This window comes from Primulina huaijiensis, unplaced genomic scaffold (assembly GCF_012295235.1).
Source record: "Primulina huaijiensis isolate GDHJ02 unplaced genomic scaffold, ASM1229523v2 scaffold3245, whole genome shotgun sequence".
Lineage (NCBI taxonomy): Eukaryota > Viridiplantae > Streptophyta > Magnoliopsida > Lamiales > Gesneriaceae > Primulina > Primulina huaijiensis.
The window spans coordinates 395,432-406,963 of NW_027357612.1; the positions used below are offsets into that span (position 1 = coordinate 395,432).

The 11,532-nt window shown below is 31.0% G+C and overlaps 2 protein-coding genes across 3 annotated transcripts; both read left to right on the forward strand.

Annotated features, from left to right (window-relative positions):
* The first annotated feature begins 334 nt into the window (after positions 1-334).
* Positions 335-4,705, forward strand: LOC140968164 (uncharacterized methyltransferase At2g41040, chloroplastic-like). 2 transcript variants are annotated; one of them, XM_073429030.1, is made up of 5 exons: positions 335-733; positions 2,707-2,760; positions 3,619-3,812; positions 3,897-4,008; positions 4,358-4,705. In XM_073429030.1, the coding sequence occupies exons 1-5, from the start codon at positions 581-583 to the stop codon at positions 4,445-4,447; spliced, it is 603 nt and encodes a 200-aa protein (XP_073285131.1). In that variant the 5' UTR covers positions 335-580; the 3' UTR covers positions 4,448-4,705. The 2 variants fall into 2 exon arrangements, with proteins under 2 accessions (XP_073285131.1, XP_073285130.1); XM_073429029.1 differs by having other exon boundaries at positions 335-795; positions 2,679-2,760; positions 4,358-4,704.
* A 4,684-nt stretch (positions 4,706-9,389) lies between these two features.
* Positions 9,390-11,150, forward strand: LOC140968142 (uncharacterized). The gene is made up of 5 exons (XM_073429003.1): positions 9,390-9,660; positions 9,763-9,812; positions 9,981-10,068; positions 10,470-10,525; positions 10,779-11,150. Exons 1-5 carry the CDS (start codon positions 9,600-9,602, stop codon positions 10,977-10,979), a joined length of 456 nt encoding a protein of 151 aa, XP_073285104.1. The 5' UTR covers positions 9,390-9,599; the 3' UTR covers positions 10,980-11,150.
* Positions 11,151-11,532: the final 382 nt, after the last annotated feature.

Here is an 11,532-nt window from a genome sequence, read left to right on the forward strand (position 1 = left end):
TGCCCAAAAAAAATTAAAACACAACCCACAAATAACTTTTTTCCACATTACACGCTCTGTTTTTTGTTTAACAAAATTTCATCAAATCAATTTTAATAAATTGACATTTATTCATCTATAATATCCTAATAAATATCTTTTATCTGTGTTTTAAATTTTAAAATCAAATAATCATATCTTTCATAATATAAAAAATATATTTTTTTAATAAAAATATTTTTAAAATTTAATATAATATCTCATATTTTCAAAAATATTTAACGAATTTTTTTAATATATATGCATCGCTTGCGAATCAACGCTAAGTATATAGGAAGCTAGCCAAGCATTTTTTTCCCCATTAACCAGATGAAAATTTATACACAGAGCTCAACAAAGATATTACCAGAATTTCAAAATCCCTGCATCTCGGCCGCACAATTCACTCAAAAAAATGAAAGAAAACTACCAGAAATATTCTCCGCTTCTCCTCACTCTGGTGAAAACCCCTATATATATAGGCTTGTGTTTGTATGTATATCGTTCCCACAAAAGAAGCATCGATCAGAAGAAGAGAGAGAATCCATAATCACCATCATCAATGGAAATTACTGCTCAAAAGTCACTTCTCTTCCACCAAGATCTTGCCTTTTTTCCAAAACACTCTTGTCCTTGTCATAATCTCCGGTTATGTCCCTGGCCGCGATTTTCCTCTTCAAGAATTCGAGCTACCTTTGCTGTTGCTTTAGACCCAGTAATTCTCTTCACATTTTACTCCCTTGAAATGGATAATATATCGTGTTTGTTCAAATTGAGGTGTGTATATTTAGTTTATATGACACAAATTGTGATCGGTGGTAGAAATTTTAATGACAAGTATTATTCAATTTGAGATTGCCATCTTCCTTTTGACTCATAATTGTAATTATTTAGACGACCATTGTTTAGTATCTCAGATTCTTGAAGTACCGTGAACACTTTGATTGAATCGATGAAAGCATAGGCTTAGATGTCACTATTCTGCAATTCTTTTGAGACTTTTGAGCTGGGGAATTGGATCATGTTAAAATTCGAGGGCTATGAATCAAAGATTTGAGAAATGTTACACTTTTTTTGGATTCAAGAGCTTGCTTCCCTGATATTCTCACTTCATTTTGTTGATCAGCGCAGATGTATGAAAAAATTAGCTTTTACTTAATTTTTGAAACAAATTTTTTGGTGACTTATTGCCTGAATCTTTTATGTGCAAATCCGAGTTAAATGGCTTGTAGGATAGTATCATGCAATGTATGCTAAAATCCTCCAACTCTTATTAAAATTCACAACCACACGCTTGCCTGAGGGAAGAATGAAGTGTTTTCTTATGTTTGTGCAATCCTTGTTTGGGCATTTAAACTCGAAACGCCTTAGTGAGCACTTAGAATTGTTTTCCTTTTGGGGGACTCTGTTCTTACCAGGAATCCACCGTAGAAAGTGAAGTCTCTTCAATTTTTGACTTGTTTGCATGCCCCATTTGCTATGAACCACTAATAAGGAAAGGGCCTTCAGGTTTTAACTTAAAGTTTGATTTTGTGAAATACATGATGCTCTCTAGTAAGGGATCTTTAAGCAGAATTTAGATTCAAATATGAAATGTTGGCAGGCCAGCAATCTACAGATCTGGTTTTAAGTGTAAGACGTGCAAGAAATCATATTCTAGCAAAAGCCTTTATCTTGATCTTACTGTAACTGATGGGCAAAAGAATACACTGAGTCAAAACCAGCAGAACAGAACTCTTCAGATAGTAAATTTGAAGTATGTAAAACATTTATCTTGATCTTACTGTAACTGCTAATGACACATTGCCACTTGTAAAATTTCTGTAATTTGAAATTATCTGCTTCATATTGTTTTTAACCTTTAGCATAAGTCGTACTGGTTGAAAATCTTTTAAATTCTTGTGAATCTTGTGTTCTCAGCATTCCATCTGACATAAACAAATTGTGGTGTATTGAACCTTTTTACGAAGAAAATTGATAATGGTTGTAGTCCGAAATCAGTGGAGTTCCGTTGTCTTAAATGAAGTAAAAGTTTTGCAACTCTCTTGACAAATGGTTGATATATGATTACTATTTACTGTTTTGTGATATAAAACCATATTTGCGTCTGGAACATTCAAACAGAGACTGATAACCTGGATTTCTCTATTTAATTGATGCTCGATTATTTTTGAAGCATATCTTTCTACCTCTCTTTCTTGCGCAGCCAAAAATATTTATAATATGGTACACCCTTATGCATATCATGTAGGTCATATTGGTTGTTTTTTGTCCCAAAGCCACAATTAATAGATGTTTAGACTTTTGACAAATGCACAATCTTAGGTTTAAGGGGTCTGTTTGTCTCTTTATGTGTTGTGTACTAGATTTTCTGTTTGTTGATAGTTGGTAAAGTTGCTACACTTTCCAGCTGCTTTATTTATTTACTTCTGGGAAGGGAAGTCATTGTGAGAGTGTTAGTGGACTTTCCCTGGAATGTATGAGAACGAGCAATGCACGTTTTTCTATTTCATGATAATCTTCTCTAGAATGGCTCCCAGTTCTTGTATGAATCGAAAACTTATTTTTATGAAGGAAAAAAAATCTTTGTATATCAGGTTCTTTAGATTTTGGAACTGGTGTAATTACTTGAGTTTAACTTCAAAGCTTTCTTTTGCCAGGAGTCCTTTTGTTTCTTTTGTATATGAGAGCGGCTGGCGCCAAAACTTCAACACTAGTGGTTTTCCTGGTCCTGAAGAAGAGGTAAAGTTTTGTTCCTCTTACTTGCAAGGGTACAATATAGTTTTCAAGCTCAATAAGGTCAAGAAATGTTTAGACAAACTCGATAATTTGTTTTGCTACCAGATGAGAGGAAAAGAAGTAAAGAAAAAGAAGGTGGAATAGTTCGTGATTTAATCAGTACATGAATTTATAAATTATATTCATTGACTGTATCGATAAGTGTGCATAAATTTTATAGCAGTGGATACTTGCATGCATCTGTTCTTTGTAGTGTGTGCGCTAAACTATTTAGAAAGTGTGACTGAAGTATGTAAATCTAAAAAGGTAATTAACTTTTCAATTTACTGATTTTTAACGTAACTATTCGACTGCGCCTCAAACTAAATCTTATTTTTAACGTAAATGCTTGACTGCGCCTCATTCTAACAACTAGTTTAATGCTAAAAGGACCAACTTGTATCTAAATGAGAATGGTTTAGTTTCAAACAATTGCCACATTTGCGTACTATGTTATTTTTCAAATGATTATACATGAAGTAATAGCTAAGTTGGTGTCTTCTGTGAAAACATTTCATAGGGATAAATGTTTGGTATTCTACTATTTGCCTTTGGCCTTACCTGTTCATTTCTGAGTTGTCTTGATAAAAGTCAATTAGCTGACCGTCAGAGTTTGGTTTTCCAACTTCAATTGTCATGCAAACGCGGTGTGTAATTTATTTCTCAGGCTTGAAATGGCATGTCTCCCTAGCTGATTTTTTGAACTTTTAACACAATTGAAATGGCATGTCTCCCTAGCTGACTTTGTGAACTTTTAACACAATTACATCTCAAATCTTTCATTCTTGGATCTTTATAACATCTCTGTGAAATCCTCTGCAGTTCAAGATGGCACAAGATTATTTTAAACCAGCAGAAGGTGGTCTCCTCATAGACGTTAGCTGCGGAAGTGGTTTGTTTTCCAGGAAATTTGCCAAATCAGGGGCCTATTCAAAAGTTATTGCTCTTGATTTTTCAGAAAATATGCTTCGCCAATGTTATGATTTCATAAAAGATGACATTTCTATCTTGAGCTCGTGAGTTTTCTTTCTTATATGGATATTTCATTTGTGCAAAAGAAAGTAGAATGCATTAGTTATTTTTGGTTCTATAATTTTCAGCAATCTTGCCCTTGTGAGAGCTGACATTTCCAGGCTTCCCTTTCCATCTGGTTCCATTGACCCTGTTCGTGCTGGTGCAGCCTTGCATTGCTGGCCATCTCCTTCCAATGCAGTAAGTTTTCTTGTTCGTTTGTTTGAGTCCCTGCTATGTTTTGGTTCATACCAGCAATCCTAAAACTATGATATAATAAATTCATGCATATAAATGAAAAAATATACAAAAAACAATATAATCTTGATATTTTGAAGAGGAAAGAGAACAAGTCAAATGGTATATATATATTTCCCTCTTAGATTGGGTCCATGCTACACATTACCTATGTCTTTTTCTTTCTTCTCTTATATACTTATCCGAATGTATTTCTTTTCCCGGTGAAAATATTTGATAATATGTGCTTAAATTTGATCGAAATGTTTAAATTTTTGTTAATTGTTCCCGTATTTTGTTGGATTTATGTCAGGTAGCTGAAATAAATCTAGTTTTGCGGAGTGGTGGTGTATTTGTTGGAAGTACTCAGTTCATCAACTCCTCCTTTCTTAAGACCTTTTAGACAGGTGCTTCATTTTTTTAGTTTTTTGCCGAATGTTCTTCAAGAGAAGTTCTTGATTCTAGATCTCTACACGAAGCACAAATCATTTATCTTAGCCATAAAATTATAAAGATTATGCCTCGTAATTCTTCCTTGCAGTGTGAATTTAGAGCAATACAATGGATTGGATATTGTAGTTTTATTCATAGATGCTTAAGCCTTTATTTCACCCCGCCCCATTAGAGTATTTTTAATTTATGCCTCATAATTCGAGGTTTTGTGTTTGTGAATTATGAATCCACAAAATATATTTTAATGGGATGTGGCATTATTGTTATGATCGCCATAAGTTCTACGTAGAAATTAGTTTACAGTGAATGGTTTTTCTTTGATCTCTGCTGGTGAAATAGATTCACAAGTTACTCTTCATTCTTGGTTGTTGATAAACAATAAACACAACAATTTGATGGCTCGTCGATAAGCAGTACATATCATACTATTCATGAAATAAACAACAAGTACAAATATCGATTGATTGGGTTCTTACATTATATATAATAAATGATATCAGATTTGATTTTATTGTGACATGTTATTATGAGATGATAAATCTGTTTTAGGACCACTAATATTGTCATATGTATTGGATATGATTTCATTTTGATGCACGAGTATTGGTGGGTGTAAGCAGAAACATAAAATCATCCGTTCATAAAAATATAAGGTAATTATTTTTTAAAAAAAATTTTTTTGCTACTTTTTGTTTTTAAATATTTTCGAAAAATAAAAGATGCTCATAAAACTTCAGGGGAAAAATATTTTATATTGATATTAATAACATTATTGTCGAATATTATAACTTTCTACTGAACTAATTCGTATGAAGTTTTCGCTTAAAATAGACTTGATATAGTAATAGATAACTACATGGAGATATTTTTTGTGTTTTGATATCGTAAAAATTCAAATTTGGGCTTTGGTTTGCAACAAAAAATTAAATGCCAAAAAAAAAAAACTCAATTTACATGACCAAATGATTATCTAAGTTTGTTTGTTTTATGCTCATATATCATATTAGTTGGTCTTCTTTTTTGCGTTTGTCCTTTTTTTTAAGAACACCTCGACATTTTCAATGTTACGTCTTCATGTAAGCATCTGACAAAGAACAACAGTTTTATAAGATTAAAACTCAAATTCGAATCGGAACACAAAATATACAAAGTTATAAGATCGTTGTTTTGGTTGTTATTCTTGAATAGATGAAAAAATATATTTTTATTTTGTAACCCAACATAAAATTTTATGAGTGTGATACACTGGAAATTGGAAAAGATAACACGGGTTAAATCGTAAATATGCCCCATCCTTTGACCATTCAATGCATGATTTAGCAACTTCTGCTAAGTTAATTCGAGTCGACTATCCAATAATAATATCGACCGCAAACATCTTATATTTATATATTTTGTCCATCCCAAATTAAATGTTATGAAGTCTAACCTTAAATAATTTTATAACAAAATTATAATAATTTTTGTCAATATATTTTCGTTATTTTAAATAATCAAGATCATGAATTTTAAATTCGCTTCTTATATGATTAAATATTATTTCAATTATGATGGATTTAAAATTCAACTGATATCGATGTCGTTTGAAATCTATTCTACTTTGTGTAATTAATGTGTAAATAAATAAGATCAAACGAATTTAAAATATGTTCTATTATTTCATTGTTAACACTAAAACTATAATCGAAATCTATATATTTAAAATTTATATCCCTAAATGCAACCAATTCAACTATTGTTCAAAAAATATAATATAAGAGAATTATTACAAGTGACAAACGAGATGAACTTGATGACAATTATCAAACATCCCTAGGTAAGTCAAATATGAAACATATATATTTCACGTAGTATTATGTTTGTTATGATTTTTAAGTATGAGATAATTTTGAATTTTATGATGAAATGACAAAATTGTCCTTTTCTTTATTTTATCTTCTTTATTCAGGCGATGCCCGACGACTGAGGTGGCCCGACGACTGAGGTGGTCCGACGACCCGCGGCGAGAGGCTTCCCGCGGCGGTTGGTGATGGGAGGTGGTCCGACGGCCAGCGGAAATCGGCGGCGGCCCGGCAACGGAGGTAGTCCGACGGTCGGCAACCGGCGGAGGGAGGCGGTCGGCAGTGGCTTGGCGGCGGACCCGCGACGGAGGTGGTCCAATGTTGGTGAAAGAGAAATGGTAAAATTGGAAAGAAGATAGAGATAGAGGAATGATAAATAATCCTAAGAGGGAAGGATGTATTATTTAATCACACCTAATATGACCTAATCATTCATAGGAGAGTTTGAGTTGGTTAATTAAAAATCGTACCAAACATTGGATTAAGTGAGTTTAAAATCATAAACTCATGGTGATCCAATATTTATCATTTTTATTTTACATGAATTGAATGTTTCATACTCGTCGAGTAATTAAAAAGGATACCAAATTGTATATCATGTTCGATCAACCTTAGCTTGATAGTACCATGCATACCCCTCTAGTCATTTTCAAACTTTTTGTTTGCCAGTTCAATTATTTATTTCTGTCGAATGTCGATAGTTTATAGCTTTTTTAGTATCAATATCTCAAATTTAAAATAAGATTTTGGACTCGAAATCTAATTATAATAAATTTATCTCCGACTAATTTCTTATAAGACACATATGGTTTATTTTTTTTTATCTTTTAATATATATATATTTTACTTGAATAAAGTAAAACTAAAATATTATTTTTGAAAAACAAAATTTTGATGTAACATTGGGAATGGAGGAAGTTTGCAATAAATGAATTTGATCAATAATTTATTGAATGTGCAGATATGATATGCTTGAAAAATAAAATCAATAATTCAGGGAGTTTGGTACTCCTCATAAATGATCCTACTCTGTGGTGCTTATCAGTCTGTATGACAATCTGAAGAATGAATTTTACTTATTATCTTTTTTTAAAAAAAAATTTAAGAGAATTTAATCATGTTTTGATTTGTTTGATAAAATAGACGTATTCGAAAATTAAAAAAAACTTGCAATAATTTTTCCATTACCTTTGAATTAACAAAACCGTAGATTTAAAATTGCCCTAGTTTATATTTATCTAAACAATCAAATGATTTTAAATCATTATTTCAAATACCACTAAATTTCTTCAATAAATTTGAATCGACGGATTTGAAATTTCAAATCACTTTTTTTCAGATCTATTTAATTGTTGATGAATTTTTATTATGTATATTTCAAATCCATCCCTTTTTTATTTTACGAAAATTAATGGAAGTTATGTTAGATTCAAAATGTTCCGACAACATTTGATGATATGTAGGAAATTTGGCGTGAAATTTCAAAATTTGAGACGAGATTTTGTATTCGAAATTAGATTGTAATAAATATCCCTCCCAACTAAAAAAAATATACACAATATCAGAGTCATTCAAACTCAAGTTTTAAATTATTTCTCAAATTAAATCCTTTGATTAAGATAAAATAATCCATCCAAGCACAACAAAATTTTCAAAAACAAGAAATATATATATGCAGACAACTCCAGATGGGACCCACAACACTAATTTTCTCTATTCACACAATGTTTTTTTGTTGCTCAAAGGACAGACATGACACGAGAGCCGTCGGTGTCGACGTGGCCATTCCTCCACGTCGTATTTGTAGGACCCAGACGTGGACGCCAACGTGTATCTTCCAGGTCATCGGCGATGTCTCCGGTGGATCACCCGGCTGTTACCGTCGCATTAACAACGGTGTCCCCTCCCACTGTAGCATTACTTCCACTCAATCATTCATCTGCCTCATTTGCTTCTCCCAGCTGCCACAAAAATTCACGTTTATTATTTAATATTTAGTCCCCAAAANACAGTAATAAATAATAATTCAATAGAAGGAGTATTTATATGTCCAAAGAATGGACTATTCTGACACTTAATTAAACAATAGTCATGGGACAAACTATTTATAAACTTCAAGTCAACGCATCAGTTTAAGTCCATTGTTATATAATAATTAAATGTCGCATATGTTTAATTATTTTTATTAATCATATGTTAAATACATCATATTTATTGAAAAATAAATACGAGAAGTTTTCTAATGAAAAAAATTCCGAATTCCAACACTTCTTTTAAAGTAAGTTTTCTGAACTACATTAATATCTGTCACCCTCTCGTTCGCAAAATAACCACATAATTACTAATTAACTCGATATTTTTTTTACATGCTGTGGCGACATATATGCAATTATTTTTATTATATTTATAAATAAGTTGTGGTTTATTTATTTATTTATTTAACCAATGTTCAAAAGATCCAACTGGTTTTGTTTTACAGATAGCATTATTAGCGACAATATGGAATGGCAGACACTTTTGGTACTCGATAAACTTAAACGTTTTAAACTCCATATATATNAAAATTAAATTAAAGTGAAAACACCTTTCCACAAATTCTTTTCACTTCCAACAAGTTGTCTGGTTTGGAATACAATTCTTGAATATTATCAATTTCAAGAAAATGGAAACACTCATTCTCTGAAGACACGACTTCTGTTTTGTTCCCCTACAAACAAGGACTTGAAAAGCTCCATCAAGTGTTTAATCAATTACTTCTTCCTCAGCAATCCCGAACCCATTATTTTATAACCACTTTTCCTAATAGACAAAAAGGAAAACTAAATAATACAAAACCCTTATGCAATTAATTAATTAAATAATTAATTTCCTGCCATGTTCCCGAGGTAACATGGGACCCTAAGTCTTATTGCAGTTTTTTTTATACATGTTCCATGTCTCATATACAACTTAATTCTTAATTTTATGTTTAATTTCAAATTTTATATGATTATTATACAATTAAGTATTAATCTCACAACATAAATGGATATATAAGTCTGGCCTTCCATATGCCAGAAGACCATCATGTATTGACTTGCTTTATTGCACAGAGCACAGACACAGCATTTAAATAGTTTAAAGAGGTGCAAGAAACTCATAGAAGATCTCATATTCTATCCCTATTCAGAATAAAGGAAGAGTTCAAAATCTGTCTTCTTTTAATTTTGTCCCCAAAATATTGTTCTTCACTCATAAAAGAAGCACTTAATTCTCATAATTATGAAGTCTTGCCTCATCATATCTCTCTTGCTTTCATCATTTATAATCCATGAAGCTCAAGGTATTTTCATTTCAAAAATTTCACTTCACCACACCCTTTATTTTTATAACTTATATTTATTTTACTATGGTTATGCATATTCTTTGTTAAAAATTCATGAAGGTATGAGCTTCAGAAGAGGATCTCTAGCTGGTCAGAAGTATGATATCCATGTAAGTAGTGTACTTGGTTTTTTCTTGAAAAATATTCGTAACTTTTTTTGAAAATTGAATGTTCAAATTTTGCGCGTTTTGATTTGATTTAGGGAATTGATCAATTTGCTTAATCTTTTGTATTCTTAATTAATGATATGTTGGTAATTATTATCTTTTTTTATGCAGCGAAAAATTGTTTCACTAAAAAGAAATAGTTATGGTGTTGAAGATGATGAAGGGATGACAATTTTTCACCAAATCAAGAAATTTTCAGGTACAAAGAAAAGAAAATTATTGACCACTAATCTCTCAGAGAAACATCATCATTGGCTACCAAGATTTCATGAAGATTACTATGGTCCGAGGTTTCACAGTCCTAAGCACCATTAATTTGAGTTACGCCAATGAATTTTTAAAAAAAAAATCTGAGATAATATATAACTTCGTGGGATCCAATATTTTTTGGCCTTGTTTAGAGGCATCTTTGGTTAGATGTGACACGTCAATTTTTCGCGATGTTTAAATTTTTCTTTGAGTTGTAACAATTTTTTTTATATTTAGTGAAAAAATGAATTGTATATCAAGAAAATCTAACTTGATGTCCCATTTCGTAAGAAGTACTGAAATCTTATTATTAAAAATAAATAATAATGGGTTTATTTAAATTGTTTGCAGGAAGAAGTAGAAAATTAACTGCGTCCCTTACCTCTAGCACCACCAAAACAGCTAAGGTTGGTTATATATATACATACTTAAATTAAATGTTGAAAAAGATATTCTTATACTTCCTTTTTAATAACAAAAACATTTTATGAAAAAATTAAATACGTAAGAAAAAGGATTTATAATTTTATGAAATAATTAATTTTCCAATTCCATGTTTGAGAATTCAAAGTACATTATAGCACTCTTATCCATCCAATTCAATTAAAAATATATTTTCAATATATAAATAAAGTAATCTTTCATGGTTCACATGTACAGAATGTGAAGAATATTGAAGAAGATAAAGATCTCTCAAACTCCGAAGGCTCCAATTTGAATAAAGAAAAAATAGGAAAAAAAGGAGAAAAATTATCAGTTAATTCTGCATCGTCACTAAGACAGGAAGTTTATCCCGACGTTATGGACATAGCTGGAATGGATTATTCTCAGGCAAGAAGAAGACCTCCAATACACAATTAATCAAGGCATTATATATATAATTAAAGGAAATAATTGTGAAAATTATCATAGATAATATTGTAAATAGACAGCGCTACTTCGATGCTAGCCGCCAGTTTTTTGGGAAGATTTTGTGAATAGATTTTGTATCGTTGTTATCTCTTAATTGTCATTACGTACTTTTCCTGGTTTTGTATATATATATATATATATTTAAAAAAAGAAATTATTCGTAACGTCAATTACAATGATTCTTTACTAATATAATATATATATGTATGCACATAAAACTTTAATTAATAGTTTTGGACATTGGATAAAATTGAATCTGTGCTAATTAGAGTAGACACATTGGATTTGTCTTGTCGAATCATAATTGATTTGGAACTTTTTGATGCCGTCGGACTTAATATTTGTAGTTTTAAAATTCTAAATTTGTTCGAGCGGTTTTATAATTAATTAGTAAGAATTATTTGGGGTATATATATATTATTATATCATGAGATGTTATTTGTATACTTTTTTTAGTGGAGATACTGAGTTCGTGAACTCGTTAATTCGATCACCTTAATTT

Bases quoted from the DNA above. Each gene is read 5' to 3' on its own strand.
- LOC140968164 (XM_073429029.1), top strand. From the start codon at position 581: ATGGAAATTACTGCTCAAAAGTCACTTCTCTTCCACCAAGATCTTGCC. The intron at 3,813-3,896 runs GTGAGTTTTCTT...TATAATTTTCAG, and splicing joins GACATTTCTATCTTGAGCTC to CAATCTTGCCCTTGTGAGAG. The intron at 4,009-4,357 runs GTAAGTTTTCTT...GATTTATGTCAG, and splicing joins GGCCATCTCCTTCCAATGCA to GTAGCTGAAATAAATCTAGT.
- LOC140968142 (XM_073429003.1), top strand. From the start codon at position 9,600: ATGAAGTCTTGCCTCATCATATCTCTCTTGCTTTCATCATTTATAATC. The intron at 10,069-10,469 runs GTACAAAGAAAA...AATTGTTTGCAG, and splicing joins CCAAATCAAGAAATTTTCAG to GAAGAAGTAGAAAATTAACT. The intron at 10,526-10,778 runs GTTGGTTATATA...TCACATGTACAG, and splicing joins GCACCACCAAAACAGCTAAG to AATGTGAAGAATATTGAAGA.